Source organism: Battus philenor, unplaced genomic scaffold (assembly GCF_028537555.1).
Source record: "Battus philenor isolate CCGP_79_NKW_IND1 unplaced genomic scaffold, ilBatPhil1.0.hap1 SCAF_11, whole genome shotgun sequence".
Lineage (NCBI taxonomy): Eukaryota > Metazoa > Arthropoda > Insecta > Lepidoptera > Papilionidae > Battus > Battus philenor.
Window position 1 is genome coordinate 8,080,056 of NW_027181673.1, and position 11,080 is coordinate 8,091,135.

The following is an 11,080-nucleotide window of genomic DNA, read 5'->3' on the forward strand; positions in this document are numbered from 1 at the left end:
GTTATATTTTAGTAGTTATGTTTTTATAATTAATAATTAGCTAAGCTTTGTCTAGTGTTTTGCTGCGAGATTGAATCAGAAATGAGGAGATACGCAGAAAATCTAAGGTAACTAATGTATCTTGAAGAATTGTTAGCCGGAATTGGTATAGGGCATAAGATCAGTAATCATGGAGATCTTTGGGGAAGGCCTTGCAGAGTATCTATCGGCTCAAAAGATAAGAAGAAATATTCTTTTTTCTTTAATATTCAGTTTAATGTCATGTATATTAAGCATTAGGGATTTGTTTGTTTCTTTGTTGCATGTAACCCTTATTAGTTCAAACATAAAATGTAATTTTTTTTTTCATAAATAATTACTTGAATAGTTATTCTACTTTATTATAATTTATTTAACAGTTTTTATAAATTATAAAGCCTCTACTGTCCATTTGTATTATGAATACAGTGAATCATTGTCCACTGTCAGTCACTGAAATATTTTTTTAAATTTGATTGTTAAACCTCGCCCTTTAAAGATGTTGGACATTTTCTTATTGGCATTAATTACCTTAGTGATACAGATAGTTAAGTTTGTATTTTATTCAGGGACAAATGATTTCGCTGGAAGGCATGGTAGGCGGAGCGCGAACGTTGCAAGTGGCGGGCGTCGGTAACGTGAGCAACGTGAGTGGCGTGGGCAATGTTACGAGTATCCGTGGGCGTGGAGGCGTGCGTGTGCTCTCGCCGGCCACCAGACTTGCAAGACCCTTGCTGCTCACGTCTGCAAAGCCACTGCATAATATTATATTGCAGGTTTGTATATTATATTTGTAGTCTGTGGACCATAGTATCATGTAGATCATATAATCTTTGTTGACGTTTCTAAGTGAAAGTTAATTGTAAATATCAATTTAAAGCATGCGTGCGTGGGTACGTAGCAAGCTTTTTAAAATAATAGAAGGTGCGAGGGCAGAATGGGAAAACTTATACTAAAACCAACGTATTTATGCGAGAAAGTTGAGGGGCAAACTGACATGCGCTCCGCGTCAAAATCATACCGAGACTGGATTCCGCGCCGGCGCAGCCGCTGCACTGCGCGAGCGGGGGTTGCGCGGGCGCGGCGGGCCGTGACCTACATAGCCGGCCGGCAAGCATATGTCGCAGCTAGACTGCTAAAATAAGTGTTGCGTACAATGTCAGTTTGACCCTAGAATATTTATTTATTGAATACATATATACAATTATAAGTAGATATATTTGAAATTAATTTAGGTGTTTAGGTTTATGTAAATAAAATCTTTTGTGTTAAAATAAATGTAAATAAAAATTTTGACAAATAACAATTTAAATAAAGTGACTAGTGGTAGTGAGATCACTACATCAGCCCCCCCTTGAGACCGTCAAGGGCGATAATAGTTAGGAAACCTTACTTTTCGTCCAGATCGCGTAGTGTGAGTATTTTTCTCAGGATCTGGTGAGCTCTGGTTTCCTGAGCGTGTCACATGTGTTTTTGTATCGTGTTTGCGTGTGTCATGTGATTGTGTCTGTGTTGTAAGAGTGGAATTAGTTGAATGTGTTGCTGTGTGTGTTGTGTGTTTAGTAGGTGTGCATGGAGTGGTGTCTGTGTCACGTAGTATGTAAGCGGGCTTAACTCGGTCTACCGATACTGTGACTTTTTTACCATTGACCAGGATAGCGAAAACTTTATCGTCACGCTGAAGCACCTCGTACGGTCCGGTATACGCGGGTTTTAAGGTACCGCCGACAGTACAGTCACGCAAGAATACGTGACTGCAAGTGGCTAATTCCTTAAAAACGAACGTCGGACGCGTACCACTATGGCGAGCTGCAGGTGAAGGCTTCAAGCTCTGAATTATACTCCGTAGTCTTGACGTAAACTCCATCAAGTCTAGGGTATAGTCTGCCTTTGAGTCAAAAAATTCTCCTGGCAGGCGTAGTGGTTCGCCATATACTAGCTCGGCTGAGGTAGCGTGCAGGTCTTCCTTGTAGGCACTTCGAACACCCAACAAAACAAGCGGGAGAGATTCTACCCAATTCCCATCACCGTGACAGACTATGGCAGACTTCAACTGTCGATGGAATCTTTCCACGAGACCATTGCAGGCCGGATGATAAGCTGTGGTGCGGCGGTGGTTGAATCCAGAAATGCGTGAAAGATTCTTAAATAACGCGGATTCGAACTGCCTGCCACGATCGGTAACTATGTCAGCAGGACAACCAAATCGGGATATCCAGCCACTGAGTAGGGCTCGTGCCACTGTCTCGGCTGAAATATCTGCCAAGGGAATTGCCTCAGGCCAACGCGTAAAGCGGTCGATGGCGGTGAGACAATACCTAAAACCTTGTGATAGAGGCAATGGTCCTACCAGGTCGATATGGACGAACTTGAAACGAGCTGCAGGAAGTTTGAAGGTGCCAACGGGAGCGCTTGTGTGGCGTGTAATTTTCGAACGCTGACACGCTAAACACGTTCGCACCCAGCTCCTGCAATCTTTTTTTACCTCTGGCCACACGTAACGCTCGGAGACTAGTTTGGCTGTTGCATTAGTCCCGGGGTGACTGAGAGAATGAAGGCTCTCAAATACCCGTCTCCGTAGCATCTTGGGGACGAAGGGCCGTACCACGTTGGTACTGACGTCGCAGAACAGCTCCGTGTGGCAGCCTGGAACTTTAAGTTTTTTCAGGCACAGTGACGTGGAGCCTTCTGCGAGTTGAGTGAGCTCTGGATCGGAGTGCTGAGCGACTGCCAGCTGCTCCGGATCTACTGGCTGGAAAATTTCTGCAACTCGCGAGAGGGTATCGGCCACCACATTGTCTTTACCGGATATGTGCTGTATATCGGTGGTAAACTGCGCGATCAGATCCAGGTGCCGGAACTGTCTGGGCGAGCAGTTTTCTTTCCTATTGTGAAAAGCGTAAATCAGCGGCTTATGGTCTGTATAGACCGTGAAGACTCGGGCCTCGAGCATGTGGCGAAAGTATTTTATACTTTCATATACGGCGAGCAGCTCTCGGTCGTAGGGCGAGTATTTTTGCTGAGAAGAACTCAGCCCACGAGAGAAAAATGCTAGTGGCTCCCACGACCTATAGTTCCTCGACTGCTGCTGCAAGACGGCGCCAATAGCCTTATCGGACGCGTCGGTGACAAGCGCTAATCTAGCGTCACAGCTGGGATGAGCCAGCAAGGCGGCCTGACATAGGCCTTCTTTACATGTCTCAAAAGCCTCGAGCGACTGTCCAGTAATATTAACAGGATGTGAGCCTTTCACTGATCCTGTGAGAAGCGCGTTGAGAGGAGCTTGTTGTGAAGCTGCACTTGGGATGAACCTTCGGTAAAAGTTTACCATCCCGAGGAACCTACGAAGTTCTTTCACTGTTTTAGGGACAGGGAAAACCTTGATCGCCTCAACCTTCGCCGGCAGCGGTGTGGTACCTTTACCTGAAATGCGATAGCCCAAAAAAGTGACTTCCGGCGCGCCAAACACACATTTGGCCGTATTGACGACCATGCCGTACTGCTTCAGCCTGGCGAAAAGTTGTCGCAAGTGATCTTCGTGCGTCTTCTGGTCCCTAGAAAAGACAAGAAAATCGTCCAGGTAAGCGTAGGTGAAATCCAGGCCCCGTAGCATCTCATCGACGAAGCGCTGAAACGTCTGTCCGGCATTACGAAGTCCGAACGTCATATAAGGAAATTCGTACAGACCGAACGGCGTCGTGATGGCTGTCTTCGCGATGTCATCCGGATGCACGGGGATCTGGTTGTAGGCTTTTACCAGGTCAATGGTAGAAAAGATTGTGCAACCTGACAAACAATGGGAAAAGTCGTGTATGTGTTTGATGGGGTACCTGTCGGGTACAGTTCGGGCATTCAGCATGCGGTAATCCCCACAAGGACGCCACCCGTTGTCCTTCTTGGGGGCTAGGTGGAGGGGTGAAGCCCATGCAGACTTCGAAGGACGGCAGGTACCGTTCTGCAACATCGCCTCAAACTCCGACTTGGCAATCTTAAGTTTATCAGGCGCAAGCCTGCGTGGTGTGCAAGAGACCGGTGGCCCAGGTGTAGTGCGGATGTGGTGAACTGTGTTGTGAGTCAGTGTGCGATGAACGCCGTGTGGGCGAGTGACTTCAGGGAATTTGGCAAGTATGTCGTGATACACCGAGTGACCAGATATCACCTTCACCGAAGAAATACTCTCGTTAGTATTCGCGAGTGACGCTACAGTCGCGAGCGTTGTGACGCCGTCGATGAGTCGCTGGATTCGTACATCTACTATAATATTGTAGTGTGAAAGGAAATCAACGCCTATTATCGCCCTCGTAACGTCAGCTACAATAAAATTCCACGAAAAGTCACGGCGCAAGCCTAGATTAAGCACTAAGTTGTAAAAACCGTAAGTGTGAATAATTGAGCCATTCGCTGCACACAACTCGAAATTTGTTTTTGAGCGATATTGTTTTAAATATTTACGGGGAAACACACACAAGTCACTTCCTGTATCGACTAGTAACTGTAGTTTAGTTCGTTTATCCGTGACGAATAGGCGACCGGTAGTCGGGCAGTCGTCGGCCGCCATCACCGACTGCCTTTTGCGTTTCCCGTAAAATCGCAGGGCTTGACACACTTATTTGCTGAGTCCGCGAACTTGCTATGGTACCAACAGATTGGGAACTTTCTATAGTTTGAGTGAGACCTAGTGGATGATGCTGATGAACGACCTCGACGTTTTGAGAAATTCCGATTTTTTGACTTTGACCGCGACATACGGTCGACTTTTTCCGTCAATGCTTGTACTTGTCGGGTCAATGCGGCTATCTCACTAGATCCACCAGAAGACGTACCCGAAATTCCTGCGACCTGAGAGGTCGGTGACACCGCATCTAGTACCTGATCTGCGAGCTCGGCGACTTCATCCAGCGTCATTTTGGCCTGAGACGCGATGATGGGCTGCACACTGCTAGGCAGACGACTGGCCCAGAGGGTTCTGAGCAGATCATCCGGTACACCAGAACCGGCCAGGCTCTTTAACCGACACAGGAACTGTGATGGCTTGCTGTCACCTAGCTCTTCATGGTGAAGCAATTGCTGTACCTGTCGCTCCCGAGACGCAAACAACCGCTTGATGAGTTCATTTTTCAGTGTTTCGTATTTGTTCGTCGTGGCCGGGCCCTCAACAATATCTTCGACGATTTCCGCATACTGCGGTTCCAGCTGTGAGACTGCATGATGATACTTTGTTGCATCGGACGTTATATTGGCAAAACAAACTGGCTCTCCAACGTCGCAAACCACAGTTTTGGCTTTGCCGCGTAGAACGGCGGTACCTTTACCGCGACGCGATTCAGCACGTGTTCATCCGATCCTTTGTTCTTGTTCTCCTCATTCGCCATTTTGTTCCAAAGGTGGTCACCACTAAAGCATGCGTGCGTGGGTACGTAGCAAGCTTTTTAAAATAATAGAAGGTGCGAGGGCAGAATGGGAAAACTTATACTAAAACCAACGTATTTATGCGAGAAAGTTGAGGGGCAAACTGACATGCGCTCCGCGTCAAAATCATACCGAGACTGGATTCCGCGCCGGCGCAGCCGCTGCACTGCGCGAGCGGGGGTTGCGCGGGCGCGGCGGGCCGTGACCTACATAGCCGGCCGGCAAGCATATGTCGCAGCTAGACTGCTAAAATAAGTGTTGCGTACAATGTCAGTTTGACCCTAGAATATTTATTTATTGAATACATATATACAATTATAAGTAGATATATTTGAAATTAATTTAGGTGTTTAGGTTTATGTAAATAAAATCTTTTGTGTTAAAATAAATGTAAATAAAAATTTTGACAAATAACAATTTAAATAAAGTGACTAGTGGTAGTGAGATCACTACAAATTCCTTGTAATTATTATCTTTGTAAGAAAAGTTTTGGAGTTTTGTAATTTTATTTTGAAAGAAACAAGTCATGTTCTATTTTAGTTAACAAACCGGGGTTTTAGGGTCTCTATTGGAGGTCACGGAGAAGACGTGGACAGATGACCGTTAAGGTCTTCGGAAGATGCTGAATCGATCCTAATGGATTTAAATGAGGGATCCCTATGTCGAACAATGGACATTCTAATGCTGAAATGATGATAATGAACAATTTGTGATGGTATTGTCACAGTACCGATATAAGGAAGTGAACTTTTTATGGTCGTTCATGATCGTTAATTATTTTTAAAAATAATTTATTATCTTACATTTTTGAATTGGGATTTTTATTAAACTTTCATTTTCAGCAGAGCGACGGTAGCGCCATTCGAGTGACGTCAAGTGGCGGTGCATCGACGTCTCAAACTATTGTATTAAGTAATATCGGTAAGTTCGAGTCGTAAAATAATCTTTTTTTTTTAAAAAAAAAGCATTGGTGACCCCGACAGGCTACGCGCTACTGTTATTATTTGTTATTGTTATTATTGATAACAATTTTGTAAAAAAAAAACTGTCAGTTTTTTTTCTTGAAACGAAAACATTGGTGCATAAAAGCTGCTTCTTGTACTTTAATGTCAACTTTTTTTAAATATTTGCATGTAAATGTTTTAGGAGGTCAAGCCGTAACTACGTCAACGTCGTCACCGCCCATTTTAAAACTGCAACAGGTAATATCAACGTAATCATAAATATTATGTCATAAAGCACTTGTAGCAGTTAAATTATATGTATGTGTAAACGAGACTTAGTATTTTATATAAAATATCATCATCAATATATTTCGAACAATACAGATAAAGAAAGATTTTTTATTAAGCTTCTCATATATTAAATAAAGTTTATCTTTACTGAATTATCTAACTTTTTATGGAATGAGATCTGTAGGCTGTGTTAATTTTATTTCAGAGTAAAGAATACCTAACGGTTATCTTATGTCTATAAATTTTGTTAGTGTATTATGGTACAAGTACAGTATTGTTTTTGTAAAACTGCATTTTTCAAACAAAAATTACTGTATCTAAATCGTTTCTGTCTGTACATTATATCTCTTTGGGACCATGTCGTTTTTTAAGTGTTGTTTTCGAATTATTAATCCTTACTTAACTTGAATTTTAGAAATGAGTTAAATTTTACACATTCAATAAGGGTTAGGTATCGAAAATGTTATTTACTGCAATTTGTTTTGAAATAAAATTTATCTATGATTGTTTAACTGAATTTATTATAATTACGAAAAAAATGATTTACATGTGAACAGTCTCCACATAGACAGTTTGTTGATCCATATTTTGATTGCATTATAGGTGAATCCGATACACCAAGTTAGACTACCGCAGGGGATAAAAATTCAACAGGTGACTTTTTAAGAGTTTGCATGCCTAAATTCCAAAACGAATGTAGTACAATATATTAACAAATGCATGGGGTTTATGAGCATGGTGCACAGTTAACGATGAAATAATTAAAAGACAACGGGTTTAATTTGTTTCTTTGGAGACTACACAAATCAATTCTTGAAATCAATCATTTTCTTGATTACTTGTTTTTACTGCTTTCAATGCTGGTAATATAGGACTCTTGGTATTTTTATTATATAATTATGCACTCGAGGGACACATGTATTATTGTTAAATAAATATCATAATTATTTTCTTCACTCCGGTCTGTACTATTACAAATCTTTATACCTAGTCTTAAATAAAAATCCATCGAATCTTAAATAAAAGCCTTATCGGAGAATTGTTTACTGATATTTAACATGATATAATATATTATATTAACAGTCCTCCGCCTGCATCGCGTGTCACGTATTCTTTTAGCGGGTATAATTTCATAAAATCCATCAGTAGTAATTTTTGATATGCCTAAAAATATTCCTACCAAACTAGGAATATTTCTACCAAATTCCATGTCCAAGCCTTATGGTTGCAGTGATATGATAAGTTAGTACATAAATAGTAGAAAAAAGCCATTATATCATATGAAAATATATATGTTATTGAGATTTGCAACTTACACTCTCCATTGTTCATATCACTATTATAAATATTTTATTACCATCGGTTTTCCAGGTAATTTATATATATAATTATTATATGATTGATATAATTCTTGATCCTATTAGATCAAGCATGTAATTATCCAAAATAAACTAATATTAATTGGATTATACTTATTTGATTAAAAATAAGCTTTGTATATGTTTAATCAAGTTCATATGAACGTACGTAAGAATGTCTATGTACGTAATGTATATTATGTATTATTTAATAAGAAACATTTTATATAGAGTAATTAATTTTAAAAGTCTAATAAGTTTTCTTTATTTATATATATACATATATATATACATATATATATATATATACTATATATATATATATATATATAGTATATATATGTACATAGAAATAAAGATATATTATATAAGATATATGATACTAATTTTCATGTATAGTTCGTTCGCGTTAAGAATGCAGTAAAGGATCATCATTAGTCTAGTCATCGAATATGTTTACTGTTGTATCTGAATAATGTATTATGTATATATCAGTTCGCTATTACGTCTTCACACAATTTAAAATATAATGTGTCCTCCCGACTCGCGGCTCTCACATATATATACATCGCATCACATACATCACAATATATATGATGCTGCCAGCCATTTTGACTTTATGCACTTTCGTTGAAATTGAGAACGTGGAAACGGAGGTCCGTGAGCTAAAACTCGCGGTAACAGACGGAAAAATCATAAATATATCTGTGATTAAACTGAAAGTTGCTCTGTTTTTAATTATAAACATTTGATTCTTAACGCGAGCGAACTATATTCTTGTGAATTTAAAGAACACATTACGTGTTTGTAAGGTTAACCGATTCTCGCTAAGGTTATGGCAGTATATTTTTTATTATAATTCATAAAGGTTTTATTAAAGGCGATTGAGTATGTGTTTTATATTTCAGGCGGTATCGACGGCAGCAGTGCCAACATCAAGTGGCGTTCGCAGCGTGCTAATGGACGGACAACAGTTAAAACTAGTGGGCGGTCGTCATGTCCTGGCTAGATTGTTGAGGCCAGCTAACCCACCTCAGTAACATCAACTCTTGACTCTATTTGTACATATGTTCAAACATTATTTTAGATGACGGGGATAAAAGGCAGATTATTTGGAATACCAACATAAATGTTTTTCTATAAAACTTTGAAATGGGTGCCGTTCATAAAATGTCATCTGATTTTTATTTTAGTAAACTTTTCTCCACCTTCCCATCTCATTGTCCATGATGTCATGCTGTAATTTCTGAGACTCTTTGTAAATATTACGTCACAAAAGCTTGACTCCGCCCACCCCTAAATATTTACAGTCATAAAAATTGTGATTTTTAATAATAAATAAATTAATATGTGTAATTAAAAACAAATCATTTCTTTAATATCAAAATGTCCAAGGATTTCTTGCAATCTTTTAACACTATGCTATCTCCCCTTCCCCTTTTGAACGAATACTTTCTATGAACGTCACCCGTCTCTTTCTGAAAATATTAATATCGAAACTTTGACATATTGTGTAAATATAGATGATAAGTATATGTTTTGATGACGACTGAATGTGGTCAAAAATGAATTTCTAATTTTTAAAATCGCCCCACTTTATGATATGTTACAGCGGAAATTTATCATAATTTTATTCAATTAACGAAAGCCGATGATGTTAAAATGATAATGTAAAATAAATTTGTTTAGTTGTTAATTAATGATTTATTTTGTTAACGTTTATATTTAACATTGGAAAGCAATATGAAATTAATTAAATATGGTGAAACATTTGTTACACGAGAAGAGATTGTAACTTCTATATTAGTTTAGACATTAAGAATATTAATATTTTGTTTCAATAAAATTGACATTTTTAGTTATTACTCTTATGTTAATAGATATTCAGCCAACATTATAGTATTTATTTTGGCAATTGAAACAATTATTGAGACTAAAATTTTATAGTTTGTTCTTGTTAAAGTGTAGCATTATCATTCTCTGTAGTCCTAGTCCCTTCAAGGTTTTAGTTAGTTCTTTAATCAAATAAATCAAAATAATACAGCCATTGCATTCAAAAGTATGTCTTAATCTCATCACTGTACCACTCGACTCTTGAACTAAAAACGATTTCATTCTTAACACGAATGAACTATTGATTATTATAATCATTATTTAGCTAAAGTTGATATGTTAGCGTATTTACGATTAAATCTGGATGCGAATAGGAGAGTGACACAGATAACCATATCAACTTGTGTATGTGGTATATAAACTACACCTGTTTGTAAACAGGTAGAACCATTGATAACAGTTCCTTGTGTTAATAAATCGATTAGAAGCCACCACCATAAACATTAGGTAATCATCACCGAGAAAATGTCTAATCCCTGGTTATAGACAAAAATTAAGAATTAAAATTATGAAGATACAAATTTAATATTCTAACACTATTTTTTGTCAAAGTCAATTATATTATATGTTAAGATTAGATAACTTAAAATAGGATGTTAACGCTTTAAGTTCATTTAAAATTAAATGTGTAATTTAATTTTCTTTGCTCTTATGAGAGAATGATTTGCCTTTTACTCCGTGACATGCTTCATTTAAGTTATACTAATGGACCCTTATAGAGAGGCGCCTTGGATATAGAGACATTTCTTTAATTTGTGTTATTTGATTATAAAATTTCAGTGGCAATATCTAGTTGTATTCCTAATGTAAGTCAATTAGGTTTGTAGTCTATATTTTGTATAATAAATTTTGTCAATTTTAAATGAGTTTTGTTTGAACGCTGATTATATATGTTATGAACGGAAAACAAGTGAAGAAGAGTAGGTAAATGAGAATAATGCATCGGTGGGAAAAACGATTTATTTAGTTACTTATATACATGGTGGGTGTTTAGCATAAACAATAACCACTCTGCTTTCACATAAAACCAATGCCACAAATCTACCTAAAACTCCTATTGGTAATGTGTGCGATATATAATACAAAATTCAAATAACAAAAACACACTTGTAAACGGATTCCATATGAATGTTTCTTTTATAACATCTAAACAATCGATATAAAAAT

The 11,080-nt window shown here is 38.3% G+C and overlaps 1 protein-coding gene across 3 annotated transcripts in view; it reads left to right on the top strand.

The window, feature by feature from the left end:
* LOC137930144 (nuclear factor related to kappa-B-binding protein) overlaps window positions 1-10,693 on the top strand; it is a 28,782-nt gene extending 18,089 nt beyond the window's left edge. For 2 of the 3 annotated variants that reach the window (XM_068773277.1, XM_068773294.1), the window contains exons 19-23: window positions 588-794; window positions 6,270-6,348; window positions 6,574-6,629; window positions 7,266-7,316; window positions 8,929-10,693. In XM_068773277.1, coding sequence (XP_068629378.1) covers window positions 588-794; window positions 6,270-6,348; window positions 6,574-6,629; window positions 7,266-7,316; window positions 8,929-9,060 — 525 coding nt within the window. In that variant the 3' untranslated portion in view covers window positions 9,061-10,693. The remainder of the gene's footprint in view (window positions 1-587; window positions 795-6,269; window positions 6,349-6,573; window positions 6,630-7,265; window positions 7,317-8,928) is intronic. The other variant, XM_068773286.1, reaches the window with a different exon arrangement.
* The last annotated feature ends 387 nt before the right edge of the window (window positions 10,694-11,080 follow it).